Source organism: Bos indicus, chromosome 2 (assembly GCF_029378745.1).
Source record: "Bos indicus isolate NIAB-ARS_2022 breed Sahiwal x Tharparkar chromosome 2, NIAB-ARS_B.indTharparkar_mat_pri_1.0, whole genome shotgun sequence".
Taxonomy (NCBI): domain Eukaryota; kingdom Metazoa; phylum Chordata; class Mammalia; order Artiodactyla; family Bovidae; genus Bos; species Bos indicus.
This window is the reverse complement of record NC_091761.1, coordinates 117997408-118010681: the sequence shown is the minus strand read 5'-3', so window position 1 is coordinate 118010681 and position 13274 is coordinate 117997408. Positions and strand designations below refer to the sequence as shown.

The 13274-nt window shown below is 41.4% G+C and overlaps 1 protein-coding gene across 2 annotated transcripts in view; it reads right to left on the bottom strand.

The window, feature by feature from the left end:
* FBXO36 (F-box protein 36) overlaps positions 1-13274 on the bottom strand; it is a 116739-nt gene that overhangs the window by 27577 nt on the left and 75888 nt on the right. For both annotated transcript variants that reach the window (XR_002182689.2, XM_019978142.2), the window contains exon 3: positions 5523-5695. Coding sequence is in view for 1 of the 2 variants with exons in the window: in XM_019978142.2 (XP_019833701.1) it covers positions 5523-5695 (173 nt within the window). In the remaining variant the exon portion in view is untranslated. The remainder of the gene's footprint in view (positions 1-5522; positions 5696-13274) is intronic.

Here is a 13274-nt window from a genome sequence, read left to right as displayed (position 1 = left end):
TTTTAAAAATTACAATTTGTCCACATGACAATAACTTAAATCACTTTTCTAAATTGAAGATTTATATGTAGACATGAAAGAGTATCTAAAATATGTTTTAGATAAAAACACTGACAGAGAACAATATATAAAGTGCTACCATATGCTTTTATGCTTTTTAAAAAGAATGTGTATATGTATATATGTTTATATGCTCACACATCACACACACACACACACACACACACACACACACACACTTACATGTGCATAGACTCTCTCTGGAAGGACATACAAGACACTGGTAACATGACTGTTGCTGGAGATGAGAATTAGAGGAATGAGGATCAAGAATGGGAGGGAAAATCACTTTTTACTACACATTAAAAGACATAATTTTTTTTCAATTGTCAACCTGGTTATTGTAATGTAAATCAATTTTCTTTTTCAAAAATAAAACAAAATTGACATAGCACAAAACCCAAACAAGGGAGGGGGCATTCAGGAGTTAAGAGTGGTGTGTCAGAAGGGAGGACATTCCTCCAAAAGAAAGTGTTAGTTGCTCAGTCATGGACTCTGTGACTCGTATGGACTGTAGCCCACCAGGCTCCCCTGTCCATGGGATTATCCAGGCAAGAATACTGGAGTGAGTTGGCATTCCCTTCTCCAGGGGATCTTCCCGACCCAGGGATTGAACTCTGGTCTCCTGCTTTGCAGGCAGGTTCTTTACCGTCTGAGCTGAAGGGAACAACATAAGAAAGGCCTGGGGACACAGAAAGCTGAGCACATAGGACAGCGCACCGTCTACCTTGCTGGGGCTGTGGGCGGGAACCAGGGGCTGGGACGCAGCGGCTTGAAGTGCCAGCCAAGACTTTGGATCTCATTCTGAAAAAGATGGCACATCACTAAGGGTCACTGAGCAGGGCCATGACATGACCAGCGTGTATTTTAGAAAGCCCCCTTCAGCCCGCATGAAAGGTTTAGCCAATGAATCAGCAAGCAAGCCACCAGGAAGAAACCCGCCAGAGAATCCTGGAAGCAGAGACGGGTCAGGGAGTGGGAGGCCTCATCCTTTGGATGTGACAACCGAGAGGTTACTGTGAATGAGGCCAGAGATATTAGGAGGCGTGGACAGAGGGGAGATGAGAGAGGAGGGGTGGGCAGACAGAAGAGCAGGGATTCCCAGAATTCTGGATGTTATAAGACCAGTGAAATTTTTAGAAATCAAACAAAACAACAATTAAGAACCAAAAGAAGATTGCTCACTTTGTAATTCTCCAAGTAAGGGTAATTTGCTAAAATTATCATGTTTTAATACCATTGTTTTATAAAAGAAGGGATATTTTAAATCTCCCCCCAGTAGGAAGGGCTGACCTCTGTTAAAGAATAGTCATTTATATGAAACAAATTTATATTGTTACCACCTGTGTATGTGTGTGTGCGTGCAGTCACTCAGTCATGTCTGACTCTTTGCAATGCTATGGACTGTAGCCCCTCCAGACTCCCCTGTTCATGGTATTTCCCAGACAAGAATACTGCAGTGGGTTGTCATTTCTTCTTCCAGGGGATCTTCCCGATCCAGGGATCAAATTCACATCCCTTGCATCTTCTGCACTGGAGGGCAGATTCTTTACACTGTGTCACCTGGACACACCCTTACTGTTCCCTTTTTCTCAGGGATTATAAAATCTCAGTCGGATGAATGATGCTGGTTTGCTGAGTGTGAACCGACATGTAAATCCTTTTTTTTTCCCCAAACAGGGAAGAAAAGAGATTGAATAAGAATAGAGCCAAGAGGACTTCCTTCCCATGTGGTCTAGTGGTTGGTGACTGAGAATCTGCACTTCCACTTCATGCGTGCTGAGTTGCTTCAGTTGTGTCCGACTCTGTGACCCTAAGGACTGTAGCACACCAGGCTTCTCTGTCCATGCGATTCTCCAGGCAAGAATACTGGAGTGGGTTGCCATTTCCTCCTCCAGGCGATCTTACCAACCCAGGGATCAAGGCATAAATTCAATCCATGGTTGGGGAAGTTCCATATGCTGTGCAGTGTTGGAAGCCAAAAATTTTTTTAATAAGAATATAGTCAAGAGTTTTTGTTTTGTGAAGGATGAGACTGACTTGAGAAAAATCAATATACTGAGAGGAAAAAACAATTGAAAGATTTAGAAATAAGAACTAAATGTAGGGTAGTATCCCAGATTGGATTGTGAAACACTGAAAGGACTTTGGTGGAAAAAGTGATGAAATACAAATCAAGTTTGTGGTTTCGTTAATAGATTGGAGCAACATTAACTGCCGAGTTCTGATAAATGTCCCAGGTTAGGGGAAGCTGGTTGAAGGGCATATTCAAACCTTTTGCATTATCTTTACGACACTTTTATAAATCTAAAATTTTTATAAATAAAAAGCAAAAATATACATAACAACAAGTACACAGAGGAAAAAGGGCTTCCCTGGTGGCTCAGTAGTCAAGAATCTGCCTGCCGATGCAGGAGACACGGGTTCCATCCCTGATTTGGGAAGATCTACCTGCTGCAGAGCAACTCAGCCCCTGGGCCACAACTACTAAGCCTGTGCCCTCGAGTCTGGGAGCCGCAACTACTGAGTCCACGCTCCACAACTACTGAAGCCCGTGCACCCTAGAGCCCTCACTCCGCAATGAGAGAAGCCCTCCCAGCCCAGCTAGAGAGTGGTCCCCGCTCACTGCAGCAAGAGAAAAAGGTCCAAGTGCAGAACGAAGACCCAGCATGGTCAAAAGAAATAAATAAAATCTTTTTTTTCTTTTCAAAAAAAAAAGAAAAAGCAGATAAGTGACAACCTAAAATCCCTCCAGCTAGACCTTGGCACCAGGCGGCAGATGGCACTGACCTGGAACAGGAAGGAGACATCCCTCCCTGGGACCACAGGGAAGGGCGGGACAGGGACATGAATAATTTGCCAGTAAACCTGCCCCCAGTTCAGGATGACGAGCTCCTCGGGGTCAGGGACTGATGGCTGCCCGCATATGGCTGCCCGCGACGTATAGAAGGTTTTTTCCTATGTCGTCAGTGCTCAGGAAATGTTCATTGATAATAAATCAATTCCATGACTGAAAAATGCCCCCAAAGTTTGAAATAGAAGACTTCTTAATAAAATAATGTAATAACTGATGGGACAAAAACAAAAATGAAAATAGTTTATAAATGAAGGGGAAAATAGGCAAATGACCACAATATTCAGACTAAAGACAGAAATGAAAGGTTAATATTACACAGAAAGAAAAAAAAAAAGCAGCCTTGGATCATGTTCCATCTTGGAATAATTCTGCTCCGCAAGGATTCTGAGGGCTGAAATCAGCAACCTAGAAAAGCCTTACTTTAGAGCTCTGGGTAAATTATGGAGGCTATTATCAAGATTGCGCTAAAATAATGGCAGGACACTGAGAGGGAGAGGACTAGCAAATGGAAATGAGCAAAACCCGGAGGAAAGACAGCTGCTCCACGTGAGGAATCGATTCCTCGAGCTCCTGCAGCTGCTGTTACTTTCTATCAAATCCTTCCACTGACTTTCAGGACAGACCCAGGCCCCGGCAGAAGCTTTTCATACATTCCCACTCCTATATTTTATTCACTTAAAACTCTCCTTCAGTGGTGATCATCTTGTGATATATAGAAACAGCAAGTCACCACGCTATGCACCTGGAGCTAACAGAGTGAGTCAATTGCATATCAATTAAAAAACAAAAAAACCAAACAGCAAACAAACAAGAATCCTCCTTTCTTTAAAAATATGAATAATCAGCTTCCTAGCAGCAACAAGTACAAAACTCTTAACTTTAATGCCTTTTTTTTAAGTGGAAAAAAAACATATGGTATGATGATTATTCATAATACCTGTTTCTGGTCCTCCATTTTAGGTGGGGGTGAAATCAAGTATATATGTTTTTGTACTAAAAAGGGGTATACTAAGTAATACATACTGTATAACTTAATATACAAAAATGAAGAAATTTTATTGTATAACTATGGAAAAAATGTTGACTTTTTCGATAATAAGATTATGATTTGAATCACCTTGGGAGATATTGCACACTCTCTTGTGAAAGGACGTTGCTCTGGTACATTACAGCTAAATACTGAGTTAGGGTTCTTCAGTTGCAAACAACAGACTCCAACTCTGATTAACTTAAGCCCATGATGATGATGATGAAAATCTCTCAGTTGTATCTGACTCTTTGAGACCCCATGGACTATATAGTCCATAGAATTCTCCAGGCCAGAATACTGGAGTGGGTAGCCTTTCCCTTCTCCAGGGGATCTTCCCAACCCAGAGATTGAACCCAGGTCTCTCACATTGCAGGCGGATTCTTTACCAGCTGAGCCACAAGGGAGACCCAAGAGTACTGGAGTGGGTAGCCTATCCCTTCTCTAGAGGATCTTCCCAACCAAGGAATCGAACCCGGGTCTGCTGCATTGCAGGTGGATTCTTTACCAACTGAGCTGTGATGGAAGTCCAACTTAAGCCCAAAAGCATAATAAATCATTTCAGTCATGTCTGACTCTTGGTGGCCCCATGTACTGTTGTCTGCCAGGCTCCTCTGTCCACAGGACTCTCCAGGCAAGAATACTAGAGGTGGGTTTCCATGCCTTCCTCCAGGGGATCTTCCCAACCCAGGAACTTAACCTACGTTTCCTGCAGCTCCTGCATTGTAGGCAGATTCTTTACCACTGAGCCACCAGGGAAGCCCCATAATGGAAGGATAGTATGTGTGTGTGTTTAGTACACAGCAGCACTCTAGAATGAATGGCTGAAAGGGCAGGAACCAGGATCTAGGGAGAGGAACTAATAATAGTTGCATCAAGGTCCTAATGTTGGTTGAAATCAACACTGTGTTTTCCATTCCTGTGTCCTGCTGAGGATCCAGAGTTAGTAAGAGAGCTTTGACGAGCTTGGGGCATGGGGCAAAAAACAGGCACTACAATGAGCAGTGCCTGAGAATCATCCATAGTGGGAGGACAGGTAATTCAGAAAAGGGCTCTTACTGGAAGAAATGGAAGTGGATGGGGAGTAATGACTGCTTGCCTTCTCTTATGCCACCATGCCTCTGCCCAGTTCCTGCCTGGACTTGGAATGCCCCTCTGACCTGGAATATCCCTAGCTGGCCAGACCACACGACAAACCCCTATTTTCCCCTCAAAACCCAGATAAAGTAACCCATTTCTGTGAAACCAGGCAGAGGAAATCACTTTGTACTCTTCGTGCCTTTTCACATTTCCCTTGTTGACTTGCTAACACTACACTGTAATGATTTGTACTTGTATGGCTCTCTATTAGACTGTAAGTTTCTCAAGTGCAAGAATAATGTCTTTTCAACTCTGTTGCTTCTGTGCCTAGGACAGCATCTGTCATAAATAAGAATTCAACAAATGCTAAATGCTTGCTGAAATAAATGTAAATGACAAACCACTTCTATATTTAACAATAAGAAAACCTGAAATGAAATTAAACAATTTTGAGGAAGCACAAGGACAATTCTACAGAGACACAAAATAATTTGTTACCTTTGCAAATCTGCGTGATGTTTGAGAAAGCCTGGCAATGTCTTCAAGATCCAGGTAAGAAATGATATTCAGCAGCAAACTGTCTGAGAGCCGTTCAAGGAAGTCAAATTTACCTTCACATAAATTGAAGACATAGTCTAATATTCTTGAACCAAATATTAAGGCAATTTGAACTGTAATTCAAAAAAGCCAACAAAACAACATGGTTATCATGTGCAGTCACATAAAAACTATGATCATTATCAGTAAGACAAGCTTTGAGGCATTTTGCCCCTGAGAGCAATGTTAGATTTGCTGAGTCATTCCTACTTTCACCAAGCTGTCTCTGGGACCAGTGGTATGTATTTACGAAGTATTTGTTTCCAACAGCTGCCTTTGCCCTGAGATCAAAATCTTTTAGGTCTACTCAGTGTTGAACACAGTGATGGAATGAACCAAATTCCAGTCCAGACAACTGACTTAACTACTCTTCATGTCATCCCCATCTTCATCCTCCCAGTCGCCGAGACTAGGCAGAATGCTGCTCCATGTCATTTTTTCCTACCCTTCCGCCCCCAAATTGGTGTGAAACACTTTAATAGCCCTTAATTTTGATCGATTTTTGTTCTCTTCTTGTCATACATTGTTTCTCTACCAAACTTCCTTCTTCATGTTTTTTCATTCCCTTGAAATTGTGAATTATGAGTGGTTAAATCCAGGGGGTGATTTTTTTCTCTTCCTTTTGCTTATCTGTATTTTGCAATCTTTTTTTTATCATAAACTCTGTATCACTGATGTAATTTTTTTCATAATCTAGAACGAATGGATGGGAGGAAGAAAGAAGGGAAGAAGGCTACCGCCCTTTTATGAGAAAGAAAAATGGGGTTACAACAGAGGATTTTATGCATGTGGATCACGGCGGTTCCAGCACTGGAGACTTTGTTTCTTGAAGCTCATTTTTCACTTCTGCCTCCAAAAGCACCACCATGTCTGGCCTTTTTAGAGAACTTCTCGCAGAATAGACAGAATGGATTCTGTACAGGGGACTAAGTGTCCAAGATTTGGGGACACTTCCTTCCCAACATGGAACATTCCTTCCAGGGTAAGTGGGATGAAGCTGTCAAGAATACCAGGCTCCTTGCATAAGCAGGCAGACGGGTGATCCTAGAGGTTGTTGACTCTCCAATTTCAAAATGGATGTAAGGTGAGGGCTATATTTATGTAAAAGCTCTGATTGTGCTAACCTGAAGAACCAGCCATATAAGATTTCTCTCCAAAACTGGTCAGTCCAGCTTTCTAGAGGCATTAAGGGTTTTAGTTGCTTCTAAATCGCAAGTGCTTCTAATTCAAAGCCCTTCTAAAGTCCAAGGTTTTTCTTGGGAGGAAAATAACCCCTCAAAAACTCATCCTCACAGGGAACCCCTGGCTCACCAGCAGAATAAGAAGGAAAAAGAGGCACTTACTTATTGGTAAAACAAAACCTTGAGTATAATAAATTTCTTTAAAATAACTGGAGATATTTGAACATTTTAAAATGCCAGGAAAGAACGCTCAAAGCACATGTTCAGATGTATGTTACAAAGTCTCTACCAGGACTTCCCTGGTTATCCAGTGGTTAGGAATCCTCCCTCCAATGCAAGGTCTGAGGGTTCGATCCCTGGTCAGGGAACTAAGATCCCACCCACGTGCTGTCGGACAACTAGGCCCACAAGCGTCAACTCACGAGGAGACTGCACACTGCAACAAAGACCCTGTGTGCCTCCACTGAGACCCAACACAGTCAAAATAATAAATAAGCACTTTTTAAAAACAGAAGGTCTCTAACAATAAGGTCTTTTAAGTTAAAGTTATAAAAGCTGTCAGATATAAAGTTATGACAGTTAAAAGTTAAGATAAAGTTATAAAAGGACATATAGCCCCTAAGTATGTAACGGGGTAGTTTCAAAGTATACAGGTATGGGGGCACTTAGAAAAAATTTTTTTGCATGTTTATGTTTTTTGTTTTTATAGCCAACAGGTCACCAACCTTTTAAAATAAGGAAAACAAGATTAGAACAAACTCCATTGTGAAGAGTAAAATTCCTTTGTGTAGGAGTGTGTGACAGGCAGCCTTCCAGAGAGACCCTGTGTCTCTCCTCCTGGATTCACACCCCTGTGTGTTCCCAGCCACCGTGAATGAGGGCTGGCCTGGGTAACCAAGAGGAATTGCAAAAATACACCAAGGCTGGTTCACCAAAGACATCGGGGCTTCTGTCTTGCTGTCCTGGATCACTCACTCTCGGAGAAGTCGAGGGTCATGACCTGACACTACAGCACCGTGGAGAGGTCTGTGGGGAAGGAACCTGAAAGAGCCGTGTGTGTGTGTGTGTGTCCCCATGTCAGCCATGGTGGAACTGGATCCTCCGGCGCCAACCAAGCCTTCTGATGACTGGGGTTCAGACGACATCATGCAAGATCCTGGAGCAGAATGGCTGAGCTATGCTGCTCCCAAATTCCTGACCCAACTCTCTGAGTTAATGAACGTTTATTATTTTTTAGGGCTTCCCAGGTGGTACAGTGGTAAAGAATCCAGTTGCCAGTGCAGGAGACATAAGAGGAGAGGGTTTGATCCCTAGGTGAGGAAGATCCCCTGGAGAAGGAAATGGCAATCCACTCCTGTATTCTTGCCTGGGAAATCCCATGGACGGAGGAGCCTGGTGGGCTACCATCCATGGGGTCATAAAGAGTCAACACAACTGAATGTGTGCACATACACACACACACACACACACACACATTTTTTTAAGCCATTGTGTTTGGGGGTAATTTATTACACAACCGTAGACAATAAGGTACTTGCAACTGTTGTGGAAACCTAGAATGTGGGAATGGCTTTGAAACTGGCAAGTAGCGGAAATTTGAATGAGCTTGAGGACAGTATGCTGTGAAAGTGCTGCCCTCAATATGCCAGCAAATTTGGAAAACTCAGCAGCAGCCACAGGACTGGAAAAGGTCAGTTTTCATTCCAATCCCAAAGAAAGGCAATGCCAAAGAATGCTCAAACTACCGCACAATTGCACTCATCTCACACGCTAGTAAAGTAATGCTCAAAATTCTCCAAGCCCGGCCTCAGCAGTATGTGAACCATGAACTTACAGATATTCAAGCTGGTTTTAGAAAAGGCAGAGGAACCAGAGATCAAATTGTCAACATTTGATGGATCATCGAAAAAGCAAGAGAGTTCCAGAAAACCATCTATTTCTACTTTATTGACTATGCCAAAGCCTTCGATTGTGTGGATCACAATAAACTGTGGAAAATTCTAAAAGAGATGGGAATACCAGACCCCCTGGCCTGCCTCTTGAGAAACTTGTATGCAGGTCAGGAAGCAACAGTTAGAACTGGACATGGAACAACAGACTGGTTCCAAATAGGAAAAGGAGTTCATCAAGGCTGTATATTGTCACCCTGCTTATTTAACTTATATGCAGAGTACATTATGAGAAATGCTGGGCTGGATGAAGCACAAGTGAAAGAGGAGAGTGAAAAAGTTGGCTTAAAACTCAACATTCAGAAAACTAAGATCATGGTATCCAGTTCCATTGCTTCATAGCAAATAGATGGGGAAACAGTGGAAACAATGGCTGACTTTATTTTTGGGGGCCTCCAAAATCACTGCAGATGGTGACTGCAGCCATGAAATTAAAAGATGATTGCTCCTTGGAAGAAAAGCTGTGACCAACCTAGACAGTATATTAAAAAGCAGAGACATTACTTTGCCAACAAAGGTCTGACTAGTCAAAGATATGGTTTTTCCAGTAGTCATGTATGGATGTGAGAGTTGGACTGTAGAGAAAGCTGAGCACTGAAGAATTGATGCTTTTGAACTGTGGTGTTGGAGAAGACTCTTGAGAGTCCCTTGGACTTCAAGGAGATCCAACCAGTCCATCCTAAAGGAGATCAGTAGTGAATGTTCATTGGAAGGACTGATGTTGAAGCTGAAACTCCAATACTTTGGCCAGCTGATGTGAAGAGCTGACTCATTGGAAAAGACCCTGATGATGGGAAAGATTGAGGGCAGGAGGAGAAGGGGATGACAGAGGATGAGATGGTTGGATGGCATCACCGACTCAACAGATGTGAATTTGGGTAAACTCCAGGAGCAGGTGATGGACAGGGAGGCCTGGTGTGCTGCGGTCCATTGGGTCGCAAAGAGTCGGACACGACTGAGCGACTGAACTGAACTGAACTGAGGAGAGTGTTAGTTAAAGTGTGAAAAACCTTCAGTAAATATTGTACTGTGCTCAGTCACTCAGTCGTGTCTGACTCTTTGCAACCCCATGGGCTGTAGCCTGCCAGGCTCCCCTGTCCACGGGGATTCTCCAGGCAAGAATACTGGAATGGGTCGCCACGCCCTCCTCCAGGGGATCTTCCCAACTGAGGGATCAAATCTAGGTCTCCCACATAGCAGGCGGATTCTTTACTGTCTGAGCCACCAGGGAAGCCCAAATACTATACTAAGTAAACAGAAGTCTGACAGACTCTGAGGAGGCTTTACAGGGTAGGTTTAAAGAAAAGTGAGGAAAATATTATTTAAAAAAAAAAAAGAAAACTGGAGAAAAGGAAGGAAAAAGCTGGAGGAAAGGGAATCCTTGCTATGTAGTGGCAGAAAGTTTTGCAAACTTCTGAATGTACATTTTTCTACAATTTTGACTTTGAAAGCACATGTGTGTTTTCTATAGTCAAAACTCAAAACAGAATTTCTTAAACTTTTTTTAAAGATTCTATTCTTAACTATAAAAAATTGTAAGGTGATTGGGGAGAATTTGAACAAAAGGTATATAAGACCATAATGAAGAAAATATTAAATCTAAATAAATGGAGAGAAATACCATGCTCATGTTAGGAAGAGCAAAGGATCACAGTTCTGTCAAAAACCTAAAAAGTGAATCCAAATCCAATTAGAATTTAAGCAGGGAGCTCTGCATAGATTTACCAGCCGATCTTAAAGCTCAGAGGCAGAATAAAATGTCAAGAACAGCCCATGTAAAGAATAGAATGAGGGGTTTCCCTGCTGGCTCAGTGGTAAAAGATCTGCCTGACAATGCGGGAGACATTGGTTTGAGCCCTGGTCCAGGAAGATCCAGGAAGCCCATGCACCACAACTACTGAGCTTTTGCTCTAGAGTCCCAGAGCTGCAACTACTGAGCCCACGCACTGCAACTGCTGCAGACCACGTGCCCTAGAGCCCGTGCTCCACAACAAGAGAAGCCAACACAGTGAGAAGCCCATGCATTGTAACTAGAGAGCAGCCCCTCCTCGCTGCAACTAGAGAAAGCCTGCACAATAAAGAAGACCCAGCACAGCCAAAAATAAATAATTAATTTTAAAAAGACTGGACATCTCTGAAGGCTCAGTGGATGGGAGTCTGCCTGCCAACGCAGGGGACACGGGTTTCATTCCTGATCCAGGAAGATCCCATATGTCTCAGGGCAACTAAGCCTGTGCCACAACTTCTGAGCCCGTGCTTTAGAGCCCTTGAGCCACAACTACTGAGCTGACATGCTCCAACTACTGAAGCCCATGCACCTAGAGCCTGTGCTCCACAACAAGAGAAGCCACCTCAATGAAAAGCCCATGAATGGCAATGAAGCGAAGCCTCTACTTGCCACAACTAGAGAAAGCCCACTTGCAATGATAAAGGCTCAGTACAACCAAAAAATTAAAAATAAATACACTAATTAATTTTTTAAAAAAAGAATAGAAGGAGGAAGCAGATGAATTCATCTCCACAGGTAAGAGAACTTACTGTAAAAATTGCAATGAGAGCAGTGTAGTTGGTGTAAGATGAATAATCGACCAACAGAATTAAATATCCCTGTAAATGGCAGATGTACATTGGAACTTGCAAAATGTAAGGATGGGATTATTATGTGGGATAATAAGCTATCCTTTAAATGGTGCTGGCCATATTGACAGGCCATACAGAAAAATAATAATATTTCATATCATCATAACCAAAAGCAAACTTGAAATATCTTAAAGACCAAATATGAGAAACAAGTCACAAAATATTTAGAATTAAACATAGGAGTATATCCTTATGAAATCAAGGTAGGAAAAGATTTCTTAAACAAAACACAAAAGTACAAGTCATATATGAAAAGATTGACAAATTTGAACTCCATTAAAACCATAAACTTCTTTATGAGTAAAACTCATAAACAAGGTGAAAAGATAAACCAAAGAGTTGGTGAAATATCTGTAGCACATATAGCCAAACCAAAGAATTGGTATTCAAAATATACATGAAAAAGTTTCTACAATGAATACAAAGAAGGTAAACAACCAGTCATAAAAAATAGACAAAGGAGATGAATTAGCAGCTCTCAGAAGGAAATTGGTCAATAAATATAAGAAGGGATATTCAACATCATAACTAATCAGGGAATGTGCACGCCCAGCTTGGCACAATTAACATGTATCTCTGATTACACTAAACATTGGTGAGAATGTGTGGAAATAGCATCTCTCTCATAAAATGCCAATGGAAATATATTTAAATCCTTTAAAATGATTTAACTTATTTGGAGAGCAGACTATCAATACCTAATAAAGTTGAAGAGGCACATATTTTACAACTCAACAAACACACCACGATGTGCTAGATTTAGAGAAATGTTTACACACTGCACCAGGATAAATGAAGATTTATTGTTGCAAAAAAGTGGAAACCACCTAACTATCCTCAGTAGGGGAGATGACTGAGTGAACTGTGGGTTTACAATATAAAATACCATAAGCCATTGAAATGAATGAACTTGAGAGAGAGAGAGAGAGATATTTGTCAACATGGATAAATCTCAAAAAGTGTTCAATGATAAAACAAAGTTGAAAATATAGTATATCACTTATGTAAAAATTTAAACTTACAAAGGTAGTATGTATTATTTATGTATTTGTGACTACATATAATAAAATATGCTTGGAAATGATACCAATTTCAGAACAGTTAGTAGAAGGGAATAGAGCAAAAATGGGTGAGGAGCAGAAATTTGACTGTTTGTGTAAAATTTTAAACGTTTTTGAGAGACATTAAGTAAATATGGGTGTCACTTCAATAGCATTTGTATTAAAACTGGGATAATAAAGAGAAGATTCTTAGGGCCCTAAGAAAGGATAACACAAAATTAAAACAGTTCAAAAAAATTAAAGCCACTCAGAGTAGATTTTTGGAACACATGCAATTAAGCTAGAAATCAAGAAAAAATGTAATCAAAAAATTCCTAACCATCTAGAACTTAAATAAGATGTTTCTAAATAATCTATGGATCAAAGAAGAAATCAAAATGAAATTTAGAAAATATTTTACAATGAATGAGAATAAAGATGCAACATATCAAAACTTTTCTAATACAGATACAGCAGCACTTAAGGAAAATTTAGAGGAGAAATGGCTGAAAACAATAATTTAAGCTTTCATCTCAAGCAACTAGGAAGAGAATAACAAATCAGACCTAAGAAAGGTAGCAGGAAGGAAATAATAAAAGAAAGAACAGATCAGATCAGACCAGATCAGTCGCTCAGTCGTGTCCGACTCTTCGCGACCCCATGAATCGCAGCACGCCAGGCCTCCCTCTCCATCACCAACTCCCGGAGTTCACTGAGACTCACGTCCATTGAGTCAGTGATGCCATCCAGCCATCTCATCCTCTGTCATCCCCTTCTCCTCCTGCCCCCAATCCCTCCCAGCATCAGGGTCTTTTCCAATGAGTCAACTCTTCGCATGAGGTG